Source organism: Mobula birostris, chromosome 22 (assembly GCF_030028105.1).
Source record: "Mobula birostris isolate sMobBir1 chromosome 22, sMobBir1.hap1, whole genome shotgun sequence".
NCBI classification, from domain to species: Eukaryota; Metazoa; Chordata; class Chondrichthyes; order Myliobatiformes; family Myliobatidae; genus Mobula; species Mobula birostris.
In genome coordinates this window covers 20389370-20412670 of record NC_092391.1, presented here as the reverse complement: position 1 = coordinate 20412670, position 23301 = coordinate 20389370, and the positions used below count along the sequence as shown (strand labels likewise).

The 23301-nt window shown below is 38.0% G+C and overlaps 1 protein-coding gene across 3 annotated transcripts in view; it reads right to left on the bottom strand.

The window, feature by feature from the left end:
• Positions 1-3862: 3862 nt before the first annotated feature.
• st6galnac6 (ST6 (alpha-N-acetyl-neuraminyl-2,3-beta-galactosyl-1,3)-N-acetylgalactosaminide alpha-2,6-sialyltransferase 6) overlaps positions 3863-23301 on the bottom strand; it is a 44011-nt gene continuing 24572 nt past the window's right edge. For all 3 annotated transcript variants that reach the window (XM_072240268.1, XM_072240267.1, XM_072240269.1), the window contains 5 exons: positions 19875-19950; positions 17598-17786; positions 12662-13068; positions 11357-11464; positions 3863-9386 (listed from right to left, as the gene is read on the bottom strand). In XM_072240268.1, the coding sequence (XP_072096369.1) occupies positions 9203-9386; positions 11357-11464; positions 12662-13068; positions 17598-17786; positions 19875-19901 (915 nt within the window). In that variant the 5' untranslated portion in view covers positions 19902-19950 and the 3' untranslated portion in view covers positions 3863-9202. The remainder of the gene's footprint in view (positions 9387-11356; positions 11465-12661; positions 13069-17597; positions 17787-19874; positions 19951-23301) is intronic.

Genomic DNA, 23301 nt, shown 5'->3' with positions numbered 1-23301 from the left:
AATGAAAAATCCCACAATTACCAACTCTCATTTAAAAAGTAAAGCAGGAAACAGAATACAAAGTGGTCAAATGTAAAAACATTTTAATACAGACACAATCATTCCTTTGATGGAGTCTTGCCAGAGCTGTTCATTTATTCCAGTTCCAATCATTTTGTGTGCTTTGATAAACTTCAGAATAAACACACCAAGTTTGTGTTTGTTGCATCTTCCACTAGTTCAATGTCCTGATTATGCACAAATCTGTGTGCTACAAGTTGCAAAATATTGAAAGCTGCTTCTAGATTTTATGCTCCTTCCATCCTTATGCATGTGTTGAAAAGATTTAAATATCAAAGGTAGTAGTTACAGGGAGTGTATCAGAGGATTTCTAGCTTGGCTTCCCAAATCAAGCAACTGCATTCCTCAGAAAACGGTCAGTCATTCTTTTCTTTTCCAATATTTTTACTAATTTCTTACATAAAATACAGAGTACATTAGAATATATATTGATTATAATATAATGAAATCACAGATAAGGTGTAATTACCCCATAGCCATATAAAATTAAAGCATCATATTGAAAAGCAATAATTATATTATTACAAAAAAAACCTAAACCCACTACCAGAAAAAACAGCTGTTAGGTTAAAAAAAAAAGGAAAAGATCCTTAACATATAGTAGAACATATTATTTGCCAACATCTGTGCTTAATAGCAAATCAAAGATTATGAAAATAATTCAAAAAAGGTCCCCACAATGTTAAAAAAAAAATCTTGTCTAGGTTCGGAAATTGAAACATGCATTTCTCTAAATTTAAGCAAGACATAATATCATTTAACCAATGAGTACGAGTAGGCGGAATGGCATCCTTCCACTTAAGCAACAATGGCCTCCTGGCTATAAGAGACATAAAGGCCAAAATATGTAGATCCTGTTTCTCCAAAATAATATAATTTCCTCCAACAATACCAAATAAGGCCGTCAAGGGATTAGGTTTAAAATTTACTTTAAAAAGCACCGAAAAAATTTGAAATACTTCCTTCCAATATTTTTCAAGACTCTGACAAGTCCAAGACATATGGATTAGTGAAGCTTTTCCATTATTATATCTATCACAATAGGGAGATATATCCAAATAAAAACCAGACAGCTTATCTTTAGACATATGGGCCCTATGAACCACTTTAAATTGTAGAAGGGAATGACAGGCACATAACGAAGTAGTATTAACCAATTTTAAAATTTCATTCCAAATGTCCTTGGAAATTGAAATCTGTAAATCTTGTTCCCAAAGATTTTTAATTTTATCTAAAGGAATGTTTCTCATTCCCGATAACATACCATAAATATTAGAAATAGATGCAATTTGGAAGGGTTTCAAATTAAATATTATATCATGTAAATTTTTATCTGGACTTTTAGGAAATGTATGAACTTGAGAACGCAAAGAAGTCTCTAATTTGTAAATAACGAAAAAAGTGAGTTCTCGGTAGGCTATACTTAACTGACAGCTGTTCAAATGAAGAGAGAGTATCTTCAACAAATCATAATAACATTTAATACCCAATCTATTCCACTCTTTAAAAACTACATCAGACATAGACGGATTTTTAAAAAAGTTAGAAAAAATGGGTCTGGAAAGTGAAAAACTCAATAAACCAAAATATTTTCTAAATTGTATCCAAATCCTCAAAGTGTGCTTAACTACAAAATTATCAGTTAAATTACTTAAAGATAAATGAATTGCGGATCTGAGAAGAGAAATAATAGAGAATTTATTAACAGAATTAGCTTCTAAAGAAACCCAGATCCAACAGTCCTCTCGATTAATATAATATAACCAAAACATCAGATTTCGTATATTGACTGCCCAGTAATAAAACCTGAAATTGGGTAAGGCTAAACCTCCCTTCTTTTTAGCTTTTTGAAGATGAACTTTATTTAATTGAGAAATTTTATTCTTCCATATACAAGAAGATATAATAGAATCCAAAGAATCAAAAAAGGATTTAGGAATAAAAACAGGTATGGCCTGAAATAAATATAAAAATTTAGGCAAAATATTCAACTTAATAGAATTAATTCGACCAATCAACGATAGAGAGAGAGGTGACCAATTTGAAAGTGCCTCCTTAACATAATTCAGAAGTGTAAAAAAAATTTTCCTTAATAAGGAATTTATAATTCCTAGTAATTGTTACACCCAAATAAGTAAATTGATTTCTTACAATTTTAAAAGGAAGATTAGTATTAACTAATACCAAATTATTCAAAAGAAAAAGTTCACTCTTATGAAAGCTAAGTTTATATCCAGAGAACTGACTAAAGCAGGAAAGTAAAGAAAGTAGAGGAGGTAAAGAAGACTCCACATTAGAAATGTACAGCAAAAGGTCGTCAGCATAAAGCAAAACTTTATGGGTAATACCCCTCCTTAAAATACCAGTGATATCATTAGATTCCCAGAAAACAATAGCTAAAGGTTCTAAGACCAAATCAAAAAGCAAAGGACTCAAGGGACAACTCTGACTAGTTCCGCATAAAGTTTGAATGGTTTAGAGTACTGAGCACTAGTAAGAACCTGAGCAGAAGGAGATAAATAAAGTAATTTAATCCATTGAATAAAATCGGGCCCAAAGTTAAAATTTTCTGAAGTTTTAAATAAATAATTCCATTCAACCCGATCAAAGGCTTTCTCAGCATCTAAGGATATCACACATTCCGAAATCTCTTTAGAAGGGGAATAAATAACATTCAATAAATGACGAATATTAAAGTGGGAGTATCGATTTTTGATAAATCCAGTCTGATCATCAGAGATAATAGATGGCAAAATATTTTCAATCCTACGAGCCAAAAGTTTAGATAAAATTTTACTATCAACATTAAGTAAGGAAATAGGCCTATAAGAAGAACGTTCAATTGGGTCCTTATTCTTTTTAAGAATAAGTGAATTAGAGGCTTCATAAAAAAATTGTGGCAACTTACCTAATTTAAAAGAGTCAGAAAGGACAGAATAAAAATGAGCTATAAGCAAAGAGGAAACAGCCTTACAAAGCTCTCCAGAAAATCCATCAGGACCCGGAGCCTTCCCCAAGTGCAAAGAATGAACAACCTCAGCAATTTCCTCATAGGAAATAGGTTGATCCAACAATTTTCGAATATCATCAGAAAGTGTAGGAATGTTTAATCGATCTAAGAAATTATTCATTAGAGTGTTATCTTTAGGAGGATCAGAACTGTAAAGTTTAGAGTAGAACTCGCTAAAAGCATCATTTATTTCTAAATGATCAGATATTTTATCACCATTAGCTTTACAAATTCCGGTAATTTGACGTTTAACTATAAAAGTTCTTTAACTGGTTAGCTAATAGCTTACCCGTTTTATCTCCATGAACATAAAATTAACTTTTATCTTTTAAAAGTTGCATTTCAATTGGATAAGTTAAGAGCAGATCATATTTAGTTTTAATTTCAACACGTCTTTTGTATAAAACAGGATCTGGAGCCAAAGCACATTTTTGGTCTAATTGTTTCAACTGATTGGCTAACTCAATTCTCTCCTTATTAGCTTTTTTTCCTAACACTAGCGGTAAAAGAAATAATTTGACCACTAATATAAGCCTTAAAAGCATCCCATAAAATAAGACTAGCAGTCTCTTCTAGCGTATTCTCTTCAAAAAAGAGAATAATGTGTCTCTCCAAAAATTTTTTAAATCTTTATCTGATAACAGAGTTGAATTAAAATGCCAGAATCTATTTATTTGGGAGATACCCGGAAGATTTAAAGACAAAAACACAGAAGCATGATCTGAAACAGCAATTTCTTTATATTCACAGGATTGAACTAATGGAATCAATTGGCTATCAACAAAAAAAAAATCAATCGTGGAATATGTACGATCAACTTGAGAAAAAATGAGTACTCTTTATCTGTTAGATGTAGAAAATGTCAAACATCAACAATATCACATTTCATTAGAAAAGATTGGATAAAGGAGGCAGATCTACTACAATTGTTTAGAAGAAGAACGATCTAAAACAGGATCTAAACAGTTGAAGTCTCCTCCTAAAATCAAAGAATATAAACTTAAATCTGGTAAAAACCAAAAAAAAGTTCAAAAAAGCCTGGATCATCTATATTTGGGGCATACAAATTAGCAAAAACTATTAATTTATTATCTAATTACCCTGAAACTATAACAAAACTCCCGTTGGTATCAGACACTACATCATGTTGAACGAAAGAAACTGAATTGTCTATAAAAATCTAAACTCCTCTTGCCTTATCCTTCCAACGTCTGAAACAACATAAATTATCACATTTACGAACATGTGTTTCTTGTAAAAAAAATAAATGAGACATTCAATTTCTTAATACAATTAAATATGTTATTACATTTCACAGGATGGTTTAATCCTTTCACGTTAAAACTAAGTAAATTAGAAATATGATCCATTTTAAATATTGCTTAAAGGAGATGTTTAAATAAAAACTGCTGGAATATATATTAAATCCAAACAATTAGCTTTTAAAAAAGTAACCAAGCAACAAATGAAGCTAAGAGAACCAAACAGCTGATAGAAAAAAAAAGAAAATCGCCCCCACCCCCTGCCCAAAGAGAGAAAATTGACCAAAGGGCAGTCGACAACTAAACCTATCATGCCTCCCACAACAATCTACTGGCTGAGCTCCAAAAAAGATATCAAGGCAAAACTGCTTCCAACAAGACATAACAAAAAAGAGCAAAATTAAACATATTAAACAAAACCTCAGAATTATAGTATAAAAATATTAGAAAGAAATATGAAAGCTCAAAACATTTTAACTTAGAAAGTATTAACACAAAGAAAACTTACTAATATCAAATCCTTTATTTTCTAAACAAGGGGATAAAAATACAAAAACAAATTAGATAAGAAGGTATGCCAAGAGTAAAAAGCATAATTGTTCATAAAAGAAAGTGACGAGCAGTTAAACTGCTGATTTTAAAAAAAGGATCCATCAGGCAGACACAACATAAATTTGTGTAAAGAGTTGTTGAACAGTTAAACTTCTGAAATCAATTCGGCACTCAAGAAATCCTGCACTTCTTCGGTCAAACGAATCCATCTGTGAGAGCCATTTTCCAAAATGATTCTAAGACGAGCAGGGTATTGAAGAGAGGGTTTAAAACCTTTATTATACAGCTCAGACATGACTTTTTAAAGTTTGAAGCGTTCATTCAACACCTCAGGTGAAAAATCTTCCACAATTCTGAACTTGTGGTCTTCATAATCAATCATACCTTTCCAACGAGATTCATGAATTAAAAGTTCCTTTGTTTGAAAGTAGTGAAGACAAATTATCATTGAATGAAGGTGTCCTCCCGGAGGTGGTCGTCATAAAGGCGACCTGTGAGCTCAGTCTATCTTAGGTGGAGATTTAAAAATATTCGGAAATAATTTAGCCAAAAGGTTTGCAAAAATTTCCGAAGGCTGATTACCTTCCAGTGTCTCTTTAAAACCCAGAATACACAGATTATTTCTTCTGTTCCTATTTTCTAAGTCGACAATCTTCTGTCTAAATGTTTCATTAAACTTTAACTGTTTATCACAGATCTGTTCCAGGTCGTCAATCTTCGCATCGAACATCGTCAGAGTTCTCTTTTATCCGTTTATCATGTTCAATTAAAGTTTTTTGAATAGAATCCAATTTTTCATCCATCCGTTTAAATTCAGCACTGAGTTGTTGGAACTCCTCCAAAAGTTCATTTTTATGCTTCCGAAGTGTTACCATAATCGATTCCAAAGTTACAGGAGGGTCCTCTGCTTTTTTAGTAACTTTAGCATGACTCATCATAAAGCAATATTGTGTTTAAAAGTAAGTTTTTAAAACAGGTTTGAAGCAGCAAATTTAAAAGAGTAGGAGCACCTATAAAAGCACTGCTACTCCATCAACAGCCAGTAGAGAAGTGAAATATTCTCTTCTTAGAAAATAGTCTTGCCGATAGGCATCTATGCAAGGTACAAAATGTCATGAAACAGTTAATACATGAAATCCCATCTTTGTATGTTTCACTTTCCCTTTTTTTTGTGTCTTGCTACCCAAAATCATCTCTTGCTACAACGACAAAATAAATTACTTGGTTAAAAATTGACAGAAATAAAATGTAATCTAGCTTTGGTAGGCAAGAATAGGCAGAAAGGTACCTGGAACAAAGCACATAGGATCACACAGCATGGGAAATGCAGTCCTTCTGGGACCAACTGAAAGCTCTCACAGGCCAACTCAGTCGGCTAGAGAATCCTTTGTTATCTGTGTTTGGGCATGAAGCCACTTCCAGCAAGGTAGCACATACTGAATGTGAGCAATACTGGGCACAAGCCCATTGAAATGCGCTCATGGCAGGATGTGTCCATAGATAAAACTGTACAGTGATTTGTGACCGGCAGTGTCAGACAGAAAGAGAGAGGATGAATACTGATCTAATTGTCCCAATGGTACAGTAGAGGATGCTCTTTGCAGCTTGGATTAAGGCACACTATTTAGGGAGAATACAGGAAGTTTTCTATACATACAGCCCAAAGTACAACTGGAACACCACTAAAACGCTGGAGGAACTCGGCAGGTCAGGCAGCATTAATGGAGGAGAATGGACAGTCGATACTTAGAGTCAAGGCCCCAGATGAAGAGACTTGCTGATACTTCAAGTCAAGACTCCAGATGAAAGGTCAGGCAGCATTAATGACAGGAAGTGGACAGTCAAAGAGACCCTTCATCTGGAGTCTTGACTCAAAATATCGACTGTCCATTTTCCTACACAGATGCTGCCTGACCCACTGAGTTCCTCCAGCTTTTTGTGTGTGGCTCCAGATTCTAGTATCTGTAGTTCTTTATGTCTACTGTACAAATGACCAGGTGTATCTTTAAATAAAATTTTTTAAAAAACAGATAAAGGCCATAAGACATGGAAGCAGAATTAGGCCATTCAGCCCATCGAGTCTGCTCTGCCATTCTATCATGGCTGATCCCATACATCTGCCATCTTGTCACATTCTTTGATCCGACTGATCAGGAAACAATCAACTTCTGCCTTAAATATACCCACTGACTTAGCCTCCACCATAGTCTGTGGCACAACATTCCACAGATTCACTACTCTCTGGGTAATAAAATTCCTCCTTATCTCTGTTCTAAAAGGACACCCCTAAATTTTGAGGCTGTGCCCTCTAGTTTTGGATATTCCCAGCATAAGGAAACATCTTCTCCACATCCACCCTATCTAGTCCTTTCAATATTCAGTAGGTTTCAATAAAATTTTCCCACATTCTTCTAACTTGCAGTGAGTACAAGCCCAAAGCTGCCAAATGCTCCTCATATGTTAACCACTTCATTCCTGGAATCATTCTCATAAACCCCCTCTGGACTATCTCCAATGACAACACATCCTTTCTGAGACATGGGACCCAAAACTATTGACAACACACCAAGTGCAGCCTGACTAGTGCCTTAAAGGGTCAGCAGCATCTCTTTGCTTTGATATTCTACTCCCCTTAAAATAAATGCCAACATTGCATTGCCTTCTTTACCACACTCAACCTGTAAATTAAGCTTCTGGGAGTTTTGCATGAGGATTCCCAAGTCCCTCTGCACTTCTGATGTTTGAACCTTCTCCAACTTTAGATAATAGTCCACACTATTATTCCTTTTACCAAAATGCAGTATCATACATTTCTCAACATTGCATTTCATCTGCCACTTTTTGGCCCATTCATCCAATTTGTCCAAGACCAATAAAAGGAGAGAAGTAGATGCAAAATAAAAATGGTACTACAATGACAAAATAAAATCATTACATATCCAAGTAGTAAGAGCAAAAAACAAAAAGACCAACGTTTATATCAGAAAGGAAACATTTTACAGGATAGCCAGAATTTAATAAAACTCAAGCAGGCAACATGAGGTCAGTATGGGGCTTCGACCATACTCAAAATTGGGCAAGGCTTTTGAAACAAAAGGGCACGTAGTAATGTAAATGCTATGGAGTTTGTTGAAGATAATAAATTAATTCTTTAAGTTTCCTTTTCTGACTTAAAGGACTGATCTGTGCTCTGTCCAATTGAATGTGTATCAAGCAATTCAGGGCTCGTTCAAATCCCAAAATGAAAGAAACCTCTTGAGGTAGGAGAATGGGTTTGGAAGGGATAATAGATAAATCAGCCATGATGACAATGGACTGAATGGCTTAATTCTGCTCCTATGTTTTATGGTCTTTATTATTACAAAACCAACAAGTGGACATTATTTTCAACATAAGGACCTCATCAAAACATAAGTAGGAATGGGAAAGGTCAGCACAGATAACAACATTTTGAACCCAGTGGCCTGGCTTAATGTAAGACGTCCATTTGTAACGGAAAACCATCCAGAATAATGAGATCAAAATTCTGCTTTTTAAATATATTGCATCTGACTTCCATTTGGATAATGTCATCAGTAGTATTTATTAGATTTAATCTGGTCAGTTGAAATTTATTTTCTCACTAGTCATATGGAGAGTAGACTTCCCACATTGAATATTAGAGAAAACTAAAACACAAACATAAAACAAAGATAAAGTTGCATCATGTAACTTAGCCCTGAATCTCTGTAGAATCTCCAAAGTCATTTCTCAATTTACTACAACCCAAAACCAAAACCCACAGAATATTTGAACGTTATGATACAACTCAGTGTCTCTTGTACAGAGATCCTTTCCAAATGAAATCTTCAACACCACTGAAGAACAGATCAATTACTTAGGAAACCTTATTAGGAATGCAGAATTGCAGGATAAAGCAGCACGACACAAGCCTTGCCTGAAAGTCCATTCACCATTCTGCAGATTCATTATGTGGCTCCAAGCTAACAGAGGTGTCATTGGAATGAAGCAGGTGTTTGAATTGCATTCTGCAGGTTAGGTCACAGACTAGATAGGGACTGATGCTATCGAACTGATATGTAGAAGCAGGTCATACAGCACTGCAGGTCAAACATCATGACTTCACCCCTTCAGCTGTGCCAGCTCTCCTTACAAGCCTTCCACAACAATACTTATGATCCTGTGACCTACCATTCCCTCCAAACATGGCCAGCACAGGTTATAGGCTCCAGTTTGCATCGATCCTAGAGCAACTGTGCTTCTAAGCTATGTATACAGAGTTCAGGAAACGCAGGTGTGACAGAGTACCAGGTACAGGTCACCAGCTGGGATGTGAGAAGACGATGTTATACAGCTTCGCCCACTGAGCAAACACATCCTTCTCAGTGATGAAGCGATGGTGATTCCCCCTCTTGGCTTTTTCATTCCCAATGTATGTCATGCATTCATCTGGACCTTTCGGCTCATAATAATGATAGGGTATTCGCTTGTGTTGAGGCTTTCTGTTTTAAAAAGAAATCGCATTAGTTTTATCAATAGGTAAAACATTTAACTGAGTATGGCAATAGAAACAGGAGCCAATAACATTTTCAACTGTTAGGGCATATGGCAAATATTAACTTCAGCAACCTGAACTTTAGACCTGAACATGGATTGTAGATTAAATTTAAAATGCAGTCCTGGAGCTGTGGACAGCAGGTAACTGAGAAACCAGACAATGCTGATTAATATTAATTTTTGGGTAGCTGGAGTGTGGGTGCAAAGAAGATGGTGTGAAAATTATATGTAACTCAAAGGAAGCATTGTAGATGCATTGTAAATATAGAATTTTCCACTCCCTAAGCACAGCAGCTTCAGACCCTTCACTTCTTCAGCTGAGAATACCAACAAACGCAGACTGAAGAAAGAACCTAGTCTATCTTACTGGACACTTCTTCTCTCCCAGTACAAGATATAGGTTGGAAGCTTATCTAAAACACAACAGTAATCCTGGGTTAGGTCATCACAAGGGCATTTTCACACTGCCATTTTCACTCACATTTTCAAACTTTGTGAGGCAAAGTTTGTGTTGTTGCTTCCTGAATTTGGTGCTCGTATTGCAGTACCCAAAGCTCAAGTTCAGCCAAAAAAACTGAATATGTTGGAAAAACTCAGCAAACTAAGCAGCATCTGTGGAAAGAGAAACTGAGAGCAATACATATTTCATCGCTTCTCTTTCCACAGATGCTGCTGATCCCATTAAATATTTCCAACATTTCCATTTTTATTTCATATTTCCAGCTTTTGCTGTTTTTTAAAAAAATTCTCAAGTCCCATTAGCTTTAGTTGTCACATGTACATCAAAACATAGTAAAGTTGCTTAGTTTGCATCAAATGAAATCAGCGAGAATTGTGCTGGGGGTAGCCCATAAGTACAGCCAATATAGCAAGCCCACAATTTACGAACTCCAGAATGATTACTATTGACAATTCAGGCATCACACTGTAGGAATGATGACAAGATTTTGGAGAAGATGCCCAGAAGATTTGCTTGACTGACAACGGATGAGGTACCTCAGCTATGTAGTGAGTTTGGAGAAACCAGGCCTGATCAGATAGGGGTGTTAAAAATCTTAAGATTTTCAGTGGAGTAAATAAGGATCATTCCCCTCCATCTCCATCCAGTGACCAGAAATTCATAGGGTATTTACCAAAGCAAGTGGTAACATTAGTTAAAAAAAATGATTACATTGTAAGTTACAATTGGAAGTGCACCAACTGATTAAATTAGCTTCCATACCCTATGACATACAAGCAGGAAAGAATTCTTGGTGGCAAAACAAAATTACTGGGCTGTGGGCAATGAATGACGGAAGTGGGATTAACTGGAAAAGGTTAGTAGTTGACGTAAAATGGGCCAAATGACAAGGATGCATTATTTCTAACTCTTGATTCTAGCTACAACATTTAAATGTATTAGTTCAATTCTTAACTGCATAAAACATGCCCTTTGTCATCATCTCAGAGCAACAAGTAATGCAACTGGAGAATAAGGATTTGTGATCAATTAGAGGGATAATATCTGAGGAATCACTTAACAGAAAGCATTACTGCAGGGGAGAAATGCCAGATATGGCACTTAGTATTTTTATGCAATTATACATGTCATGTCACTAGGCTACTATTCCACATAAGAACAACATATTGCCTGAAAATGGATGGGGTTATTGGAGGAGAACAACATGGGAGGATTTTGATTTAAAATGAATAGGGAAGAAACAGGTTGGTAAATATTTGAAAGAAAATGTTAGTCTCCAACATTCACAGCTTCAAAAGAACAAGTGTTAAGGACACTTTTCACAATATTGAATCTCAGTCCCTCTCCTACCCAATGGGTTAGAAGGTACAGCAGTAGCTGTTGTGATACTAGTCCCACTTGCTTGCTCCACCCTGGCATGAAGCTGGTGTAGCAGCTCTGAAGATGAGCACGTACCTGCAGTGACTGGGAGGAACCATTCCATACACATGGACACTGTCGCAGAGCTCAATAGCAATCACCATGGTGAACCAGCCTGTGCTCAGCCAGGAATGCGATTTCTTTCTTCAAAGTCAAATAAGAAAGAAAATCAAATCCCATTAATAATGGGATCCACAGAACAGAACAGAACAGGCCATGCAGCTCAAAGTCTACGCAAGTGCTTACATTCCACACTGACCCAGCTCAGCAACTCAAACCCATATTCACTGATGAAGCGGTACAAACTTTAGTTACCCAGATCAAGACTCGCAAGAGATATGTGGTAAAGATCCACACAAAGTGTTCCTTAATAAGCCCAATGCCACAGGGATTCAGGGTTACACTCAGAAAGAAACAAGAAAATGATTTAAAAGAAAATAATGGAAGAAAATGATAATGACCACATGCACAGGGTGCTTTGTTAGGGTAATGGCACACCACATGTTGCCATGCATGTAATGTTAAACGAAATGCTATTGTGGCTGCGTATAGTGAACACACAAACTCCTGTCCGATAAGAAAGATGATGACTGGTTAATTCTCCCTTCTAGCGTGCCCTCACACTACTTGGTTACACAATGGAACATCTTACACACAATTTAACTCCTCCCCACTCACTATTTTGCAGATGATAAATCTTCCCTTTGTCACAAAATGTTATGTTGCTTCAGCAGTATTGTTTGGCAAGTCAGCTTGCTTCTGTAAATACAAAGCCACCTTATCACTAAACCACCGGGTGATACAGTGACCCTAGGTGGCCGACAGTGGTGTTAATGCCAATTTATAATTTATATCATGCAGCCAATGTAAGGTAGTTGCCACTGTAAAAGCAAAACAACTTCTAGAGCATGCAGATCACATTTAATGAATTTCATAACATATGCCAGTGATATTAAACCTGATTCTGAGTTGGCAAAACACACATGTAGGAAGAACACCAGTTGCTGAGACACAATACACATTAGAAAATGTGTGTGTTCGACAATGAGTAATATATGTACCATGAATTGAGACAGAGTTGGATGAAATTAAAAGAAAGTGCAGGGCAGTTTTGGGAGGGAGGAATCAATGGTTGTACAAATTTACAACCACAATCAAATGCCCTGTTGGAACACGGTCATTAGGCAGCAGAGGTTGTCCACACAAACACAGAGAATGGCCACAGGCACAGCGAAACTAGGAACAGAGCATGAGACCTGTAATTGAAAGATGTAATGAAGGTGTAAAAATTTACAAGAGAAAGATTCATTTCAAAGGGCTGCATATACATTGTCATAATACCTGTCTCTCCCAGTTTCCCTCTGAAATAAATCATCGAACTGCTGCATCCTCTTGGGAGCAATGATGTACGTGGAGACATTTGGGAACAACGAGCCCACTTGGTGAATGAGTCTGTAGATGCCGCCTTTTCTGTTCTGCATTTTCTGCGGAGGCCCCCAGAAGATAAAGACCATTTCTTGGCTTCTGTTAAGGAACTCCTGGGGTTTCCTCATCACCCGGAAAACACTGGAGTGCGCGACAACCCGCAGCGTTGTTTTATTCCCCACATCCTTCTCGTATCCAGAGGTAGGTGCATCATTCATACGAATGATGCACTCAGTCTCGTCAATCTCTGACCCAACCTCACTGCCAAGCAAGTGGCTGGAGCTGGTGACAAGTGCGCACGACCCACAGTGGAGCTTCATCGTCTGAAACAGAGCGACAGGGCGTTACTGGCGTCAAAGTGTCAGTCATTAATCAGGTGTCAAAGTGACTATCACTAATGCGGTTGCCTCTCAAGATGATATCGTGGAGAGGGAAGGTGGATTAACATTTCAGTGGGGTGGGGGGGGCAGAAGAGAGAGAAGAAAATGACTTTATTTTAAATTTTCCAATTAAGGGGCTTGGGCCATTTGCTCTGTACTTCTGCCTTTTCCTGGAGATCACATAGCCAATAAAATAGTGGAGAGGTGGGGGAAGTGGGCAAGAGCGGCTCAGAAAGGAAAACGTGTTTAACTATGAAGCTTCAGTGTCAGATGTAGGGACTAAGTTTGATGAACTGGAGATCACTGTAAGTTGTCACAGAGAGTCACCTGAAAGAATTCATGCAACACACACAAATGCTGGAGGAACTCAGCAGGCCAGGCAGCATCTATGGGAAAAGAGTACAGTCAACATTATTCCTTCCCATAGAAGCTGCCTGGCCTGCTGAGTTCTTGTGTGTGTTGCTTGGATTTCCAGCATCTGCAGGTTTCCTCTTGTTTGTGAAAGAATTCACCTCCTGTTCCAGCCTGTACTCAGCTAGTTAGCTTTAACATCCTACAGAACAGCTTCTTCAGTGCACCATATCCAACTATCAGCACTATTCCTTTGCTTCACCTTCACCTCCTCCACCAACTCTTTCCCCCTGCACGTATCCACCTAACTCCCTTTTGAAGGTTACCTATAGGCCTGCTTTCACCAGGTCAACAAGGAACATTTTTCAGAATCACAAGTTGCAAATTTATCTTTGCATCCTCCAATGAATTCAAGTCCCTTGGCACATTGACCATTGTAAATAGTGTTAATTGATGCATGACAAAGATTAGTCAACCCTTGGGATTTTCTCAATAAAATCATTAAGGCCTAAGAGCAGAATTAGGCCTTATGACCCACCGTCTGATCCAACACTCCACAACCTTTGACACCCTTACTAGTCAAGAAACTGTCAACCTCCGTTTTAAATATAGCCAATGAATTGTCTCCACAGCCATCTGTGGTAATGAACTCCACAAAATCACCTTTTTCTGGCTGAAGAAATTCCTCCACTCTACACCGAGTCGGTGCCCTCTGGTCCTAGAATCCCACTATTTGAAACATCCACCCCATCTTGGCCTTTCAATATTGGGTAGGTTTCAATGACATCCTGCCTCATTTTTCTAAATTTCAGTGAGTACTAGTCCAGAACCATCAAAATTTCCCCATAAATGAACTCTTTCTTTCCCGCAATCATTTTTGTAAATTTCCCCTGGATCCTCTCTGTTGTCAGTCAATCCTTTCTTAGATACGGGGCCCAAAACTGCTCACAATACAAGGGTCACATGGTTAGAAAATACCCATTAAGGCAAAGACAAGATGAGGTCTCATTGTCACAGGCTGACTGGTGAATTCCAGGTACTTTACTCCAGGTACTGACACCCTGCATGGTCAGTACTTAGTAACACCCCCCTTAGCAAGTATCACAGCTTGTAAACACTTTCTGTAGCCAGTTAAGAGTCTTTCAATTCTTGCTTGGGATTTTTTTTGCGCATTCTTCCTTGCAAAAGGCTTCTAGTTCTGTGAGATTCTTGGGCTGTCTTGCATGCACAGCTCTTTTGAGGTCTATCCACAGATTCTCGATGATGTTTAGGTCGGGGGACTGTGAGGCCCATGGCAAAACCTTCAGCTTGCGCCTCTTGAGGTAGTCCATTGTGGATTTTGAGGTGTGTTTAGGATCATTATCCTGTTGTAGAAGTCATCCTCTTTTCACCTTCAGCATTTTTACAGACAGTGTGATGTTTGCTTCCAGAATTTGCTGGTACTGAATTCATTCTTCCCTCTACCAGTAAATGTTCCCTGTGCCACTGGCTGCAACACAAGCCCAAAGCATGATCGATCCACCCCCATGCTTGACAGTTGGAGAGGTGTTCTTCTCATGAAATTCTGCACCCTTTTTTCTCCAAACATACCTTGGCTCTTTGCGGCCAAAAAGTACTATTTTAACTGCATCAGTCCACAGGACTTGTTTCCAAAATGCATCAGGCTTGTTTAGATGTTTCTAAGGTTACTTAGGTCCCAGATACCTCTGAACTTTGAGACGCTCTATTTGGGGCATGTATTGTTTCTTGAACAGAAGAAAGATATAAAGTTGCTGCAGGCCCTCTTAACGGCAAGTAAGAAATCAATCACTAGAAAATGGCTAAATCCAATACCACCTACATTAGAAGATTGGTACGAAATTATCTTGGAAATATTTAAAATGGAAAAGTTGACTTGCTCCCTGAGAACTCAAAAAGAAAAATTTTATCAAATCTGGAATAAATGGATTGAATATATAACCCCAATGCGAGCAGACTTTAGATGACTCTCCTAATGATTTATACTGCTCTTCTCATCAACACAGTAATATTGCTAACGTAAGCACCCCTAGTCTAAATGTTTGTTTTTTTTGTTTTCTTTTGGAAAATAGAGAATTAACACAAGTAAAGGGAAAGATTTGATAAAAAAATGAAAAAATTAAGTAAATAAGTACATAGGGATTGGATAATTATGTCTGCGGGCAGGAGCAAGCATGAACAAATTAGGATATAAACACCTACAATGGTTGATACATAGGCATTAATACATACATACAACATTTTGGACCAGTGGAAATGGTCCAGAAGGGTTATATGGAAACTATTATTACCATTTTTCTTAACAACTAACTCCATTACTTAGCCTAATAGGTTAGATTTACCACAGTACATAATTATCTATTTAAATGTTTATTTTCCTTTTATATCATCTCAATGTGTACTTAAGAATGTATAAATAATTGTAGTTTTATACATATAAAAAAATGGAAAAGGTTATATCTGTGAAAAAAGTACATGATATTTGTGAATTCCTTATCCAAATAAAAATAAAATTTAAAAAAAAATGTTCCTTTGCAAACTTCTGACACTGAATTTTGTGGTGAGGACGCAGGAAAGGTTTTCTTCTGATGTCTCTTCCATAAGGGTTACATTTGTGCAGGTGTCGCTGCACAGTAGAACAGTGCACCACCACTCCAGAGTCTGCTAAATCTTCCTGAATGTCTTTTACATTCAAACGGGGGTTTTGATTTGCCTTTCTAGCAATCCTACGAGCAGTTCTCTCGGAAAGTTTTCTTGGTCTTCCAGACCTCAACTTGACCTCCACCACTCCTGTTAACTGCCATTTCTAAATTAAATTATGAACTGAGGAAACGGCTACCTGAAAATGCTTTGCTATCTTCTTATAGCCTTCTCCTGCTTTGTGGGCATCATTTATTTTAATTTTCAGAGTGCTAGGCAGCTGCTTAGAGGAGCCCACGGCTGCTGATTGTTGGGACCAGGTTTGAGGAGTTAGGGTATTTATAAAGCTTTGAAATTTGCATAATTTGGCCTTTCCTAACAATGATTGTGAACAAGCCATAGCCCTAACAAGCTAATTAAGGTCTGAGACCTTGGTAAAAGTTATCTGAGAGCTCAAATCTCTTGGCGTGCCCAAACTTTTGCATGGTACTCCTTTCCTTTTTTTCTCCCACTCTAAAATTGTACAAAACAAAAATAATACACTAATCTTGCTTAAAATGTTGAAAAGAATGTTTCATCTTTAATTTTATGAGTTTTGGAGATCAGTTCATCTTCTACTCACTTAACTATTCACAGTAACGGAAATTTTGACCAGGAGTGCCCAAACTTTTGCATGCCACTGTATACTAAATGTTCTTGCACTACCTCATTATTACTTTATTTTGAATATTTTGCCATTTATAGTAAATTTATCATTTCATAGTAGTAGTCATAGTCATACTTTATGGATCCCGGGGAAAATTGGTTTTCTTTACAGTTGCACCATAAATAATAAATTGTAATAAAACCATAAATAGTAATATGCAAATTATGCCAGGAAATAAGTCCAGGACCAGCCTATTGGCTCAGGGTGTCTGACCCTCCAAGGGAGGAGTTGTAAAGTTTTATGGCCACAGGCAGGAATGACTTCCTATGACGCTCTGTGTTGCATCTTGGTGGAATGAGTCTCTGGCTGAATGTACTCCTGTGCCCAGCCAGTACATTATGTAGTGGATGGGAGACATTGTCCAAGATGGCATGCAACTTGGACAGCATCACTGTATACTGCTGCACAGGAACTGATTTCATGTTATCTAACAATGATAATAAATCTGATTCTGATTAACCTCTGCCTTTGTGGAAGGTTTGCACTATATCAATCACAAAAGTTTAACTAACTGGCCTGCAATTACTTTATATATCCCTTTTTTTTTAAGGCACAATATTAGCAGGTTTTCCATCCACTCATTCTGGTCATGTGACCAGAAAGACAGTCAAAGCTTTTGCTATCCTAACAAAAGATGTTCTACAATTCTGATGAAGGCTTTCCTGTAGGCTGTCAGTTTGGGAGAACATATTTCAGAGTCCCATGTTTATACGTCGGCAGATTTCACAGAAATCAAAGAGTGGAGACATTTCCTCACCTTGTTTCCTGAAACTGGAAGATAACCATCTTTTGTAACCCATTTCTTTAAACTTGATGGTGCATGACTCAAAACATCATAGACAAAATGTCCTTTATAATTTATGGAGTTGTTGCCACTGCTGGAATTATAGATGATCAGGAGAGTGGCCAATATGAAGATCACTACAGCAATTGCAAATCTCTCAGGCTGCAATGAAATCACAAGGAAGAATGAGTTTGCAAGATGTACAGGATTCTGGCAACAGACAACAGCTATTCAAATAATGATCTGCCACATTTATTTTTGAGAAAATAAGGATGGTGCCTGCACCAGTTTCAAATTGCCTAATTTTTTCTTCTCACCATCCTGAGAAATTACAGGTTAGCAATTGTTACGGGACACAAAGGTTTGGACCTAAATAACAACCTTAGCTCTTTCAGTATCGTATTTTCATTTCAAGAGATCCACATAACAGAGAGTCATACATCTATAACACTGCAAATTACTGCAATGTGCAGACAGCATTTATAATCTACATTTACGTAGTGCCCCTTGATGCCCCTAGAGCACTGAACAGTACCCGACATTTACCCTCAAAGGAAATTAGTTATTTTATTAGTGGAGAGGTTTTACGAACATTTTAATGCAGCAGAGAAGACGACTAAAATTGCTGAAGGAAAGATGACTGCCAGTGGTGAGTTTAAAAATTGGGTACATTCAGTTATACAGAATTGGTGTAGCACAGAGATCTCAGAGGGCACTTTGGCTACCGGAGTTACATAGATGAAAATGAGAGGGGGAAAAGTGATGTATGGACATACTTGCAAACTAGGAAGAGGAAATGCAAAGCAATGATTGTCCAGGAGCCAACATAGATCATTGAGGACATGGATAATGGATATGTTCACATGAATAAATGAAGAGGAATGTGAAACAACATTTTGTTGGCAAGAGAAACCTTGCAATGTTGTTGCTAAAAACTGCAGAGAATACAGGAAGGTTAAGAACAGTATATCAAGAATATAACTAACATCCGCATTACAGGCCTTTCGGCCCACAATGTTGTGCCAACCACGTAACCTACAAATTCCAAATAATTATAGTAATTCCATATCAAGGGAATTTTGTGGAATCTACTTAAAACACTAAGTCAACATCAGGTGAATCATTGAGGCCAATTCCAGATACCAAAATATTGCAGGTCATGAAAGTAACAGATATAGTTTAAGAGTTGTCCTGGTCTTGGGGATGGTTTTTATTCATTATTTATCAACATACAGCCCTTCAATCTCCTTCAAATTACATGACAATTTACAATGTCCAATTAACATACCAAATGGTATACCTTTTGGACTGTAGGAGGAAACCAGGGCACCCGGAGGAAACCCATGCGGTCAGGGTGAGAACGTACAAACTCCTCACAGGCAGTGGTGGGAATTGAACCCCGGTCACCTGTCCTGTAAACCATTGTGCCCCCTAATCACAACATTGCCGCGTCGGATGGTGTGATACGGTTACATGGTTAGAGCACAGAACCAGGAGTTTTACTCTTGAAACAAGAGCAGCTAAATTAGAAACACAAGAGATTCTGCAGATACTGGAAATTTAGAGCAACACACACAAGATGCTGGAGGAACTCAGCAAGTCAGACAGCATTGATGGATGGCGATAAACAGTCGACGTTTCAGGCTGAGACTTTATCCCCCTCCCAAGCTCCTCCAGCACTTTGTGTGAGTAGCTAAACTATAACTTGTTAGGTGTTTAAAATCATGAAACGTTTAAACAGAGTAAATAAATATAAAAAGTGTTCCCATGAGTTAGGGATTAACTGCAAGCAGATAAAGAGAAGACAGTCAAATGAGCAAAATATTAGAATTTCTTCCTTAAAAATGTAATGACTGATTAAGAATTGGAATGCACTGTATGATATTAAAATTAATAGTAGTCCTTTCCAAAGGAAAGCAGGATAATAGTAGAAAGTGTGTGGATAACTAGGCTACTCTTCTGAAAGACCTCGTGCAGATTCAATAGCCAAAATGTCACTGTTTTGTGCTATATATTACAATTCCATACTAGCTAAAAGAATGGATTGTGCCTGGTTTAAAAAAAAGTTGCTTTAATTATATGCTCAATAAATACCAAAAGACATGACAAAAAGAATGTTTCAGAAATTGAGAAGCAAGGAGCCTTGGAAATACAGACTAACATTTGTAAAGTAGATTGAAGGTCCTGAAAACAAAGCTCTTGCTGAGTTTTTAAAAGCAATTGCTGTTATGGAGACAGTAAACACCTCACCGTATTTTTCATGTCGTTTGAGGCCATTAGCAGCAGCACTACACCTGTGAACGTTGCATCCTCACCTCAAACGTGCCTGGAATGAAAGAAAACAAGGTCTAAACTTGCACAATAGAAACTGAAAAAAACATTTCTGCCCAACCTTGACTGACTCAAATAATTAGAAACACAAGAATTAAAAGTGCTAGAAACACTCAGCAGGCCACGTAGCATCTAGAAAAAAAGAGAAAGGGTTAAAATTTTGAGTTTAATATCCTTCTTCAGAATTGGAAAATAGAAACCAGGTTGAGCTTAAGTTGTGGCAAGGGTGGGGGAAAAGAGACCAATCAGACAATGGGACAGGGTGAGGCCAGGCTGCTGTGGGAGAGGCTGTAAACAATGTCATACAGTCAAAGGGTAAATGGTGGAGAGTGAGGGAGAGAAAACCTGGACAAAGGAGTTGTTAGATCTGGGGATAATGTTATCTAGAAAGTTCCTCAGAAGTCAATGAGGTGCAAATCATAAGGTTAAAGCCATTTTATTAGCTTTCAAAAAGTACAGAGAATGCAGACATTCAAAAGCTATTAAGAGCTCTTCTCTTACTGCTGGCATTTAGGGTAGCAATGAAAGTCCTCCATCTCTGGCGATGCTCAGGACCTCCTTCATGATGTCAGTAGCTTCCCCTCAGTTTTCACTACTGTCAGTCATGCAAGCCCCAGCTGGAGACTCAGGAATACCATCACACTCAGATGTAAAAGGGTTCTTCTCATTGCTGTTTCTGCACAATTTTGTTTGACCAGTCAGGGTTGTTAGCTCTGAGCTGAACCCCCGAACCTGGAGGACCCGGGTTAGTTTGTCTTCTACCTTTTCATCTGTTTGGCATAGGTGACCTTACCAAAAGCCAAAGCACAAGGCCCTGAATCCAGCCAACGTAACGTAGCTCTCCGGGTCATTGAGGCTCGCAAGCCTCCAAACCACGACAAGGTTGTGGTCCTCTTGAAGAATTAAGAGCTAACCATACCATTTAAAATCTAAACATTTAAATTCATGTCTTTACTTTTAAAATTGCATTCTGCTTACAGCCACTCCGTTCTGTTGAAGTGAATGGAGTTACATGAACCTTGCCACAGCGTGAACCTGGAGCAGACTTCCCCAGAGTAACTGCTTGGAATCTATAGGAAGCTGGCACTGACACTGGACTCTGTTAGAATTCCGACATCCAGGCACAGCCGCCAAACCATGCTTACAAGGAAATCCTAAACCTTTTCTCCATGCAACTCTTCAGTTACTAGAATTTTTCAGAAAATCCTGTGTGAATATATTTTAAAATGTACTCATTAAAGATTAGTACCAAACTATAAAGCACTAATGCCCAAGTTACACTGAGGCTAACTTGCTGTGTTATTCAATTAAGATACTGAGCAAGAGTGAGATCTTCCCTAAACCCATCTAGGCTAATCTTAAACAAAGGAATACAGGGAGTGCCGGAAATACTTAGCATGTCAGGCAGCTTTTATGGAGAAAGCTACCCAACCAGTATTCAAGACAATGACCATTTGTCTTAAGACAATCCTGAAGTAAACCATGCATTTGGTGGCCAAAAGACAAATACCTGGTTTCTGGTTTAAAAAAAAGACTGAACAACAAAACAAACCAAAGAAGAATGGACTTCTTGAAAAAGGAGAAACTGAATGGAGATGGGAAAAATATCTAGTCCGAATTGAAATATTTTTAAGACAGGCCTAAGTTCACAAATGGCACTCACCTTGCTGTAAAATATCTTTTCCTTCTAAAACTGCTTACAAATGATATTATTCATTTACCGTTTGTGATGCAAAATTTTATATTCTGCAAAATACTTTCAAGCCTTAAAAGAGGGAAGATTTTATAATCATTTAGTTCTATCAAGCGACACAGTTAAGCTATTTTCCAAGCTCTCAAATTCTTTATTATTTCACCATCATGCTAACCTTAACCTGTGAAAATCTTAAGGATGTCCAGAAGGCCATTGTTCGACTTCAAGTATGACAGTATCCAGCCACAGCCTTTCTCCTTAGTGACCCATTATTCTTGGTAGTGTCCTGGCCTACCTTTAGTCAAGAAGAAAAGAAAGCTTACCTAGTCAAGAAGAAAAGAAAAGCTTACAAAAGGTTCAGAGAGCTAGGTAGTGTTAGAGGTTTAGAAGATTATAATGCTAACAGGAAGGAGTTTAAGAAGGAAATTAGGAGAGCCAGAAGGGGCCATGAGAAGGCCTTGGTGAGCAGGATTAAGGAAAATCCCAAGGCATTCTACAGTATGTGAAGAGCAAGTGAAAGAATAGGACCTATCAAGTGTGACAGTGGGAAAGTGTGTATGGAACCGGAGGAAATAGCAGAGGTACTTAATGAATACTTTACTTCAGTATTCACTATGGAAAAGGATCTTGGTGATTGTAGTGATGACTTGCACTGGACTGAAAAGCTTGAGCATGTAGATATTAAGAAAGAGAATGTGTTGGAGCTTTCGGAAAGCATCAATTTGGATAAGTCACTGGGACCAGATGAGATGTACCCCAGGCTACTGTGGGAAGCGAGGGAGGAGATTGCTGAGCCTCTGGCGATAATCTTTGCATCATCAATGGGGACGGGAGAGGTTCCGGAGGATTGGAGGTTGTGGATGTTGTTCCTTTATTCAAGAAAGTGAGTAGAGATAGCCCAGAAAATTATAGACCTGTGAGTCTTACTTTAGTGGTTGGTAAGTTGATGGAGAAGATCCTGAGAGGCAGGATTTATGAACATTTGGAGAGGTATGATTAGGAACAGTCAACATGGCTTTGTCAAGGGCAGTTCGTGCCTTATGAGCCTGATTAAATCTTTTGAGGATGTGACTAAACACATTGATGAAGGAAGAGTAGTAGATGTAGTGTATATGGATTTCAGCAAAGCATTTGATAAGGTACTCCATGCAAGACTTATTGAGAAAGTAAGGAGGCATGGGATCCAAGGGGACATTGCTTTGTGGATCCAGAACTGGCTTGCCCACAGAAGGCAAAGAATGGTTGTAGACGGGTCATATTCTGCATGGAGGTCGGTGACCAGTGGTGTGCTCAGGGATCTGTTCTGGGACCCTTACTCTTCGTAATTTTTATAAATGACCTAGATGAGGAAGTGGAGGGATGGGTTAGTAAGTTTGCTGATGACACAAAGGTTGGAGGTGTTGTGGATAGTGTGGAGGGCTGTCAGAGGTTACAGCGGGACACTGATAGGATGCAAAACTGGGCTGAGAAGTGGCAGATGGAGTTCAACCCAGACAAGTGTGAAGCGGTTCATTTTGGTAGGTCAAATATGATGGCAGAATATAGTATTAATGGTCAGACTCTTGACAGTGTGGAGGATCAGAGGGATCTTGGGGTCCGAGTCCATAGGACGCTCAAAGCTGCTGCGCAGGTTGGCTCTGTGGTTAAGAAAGC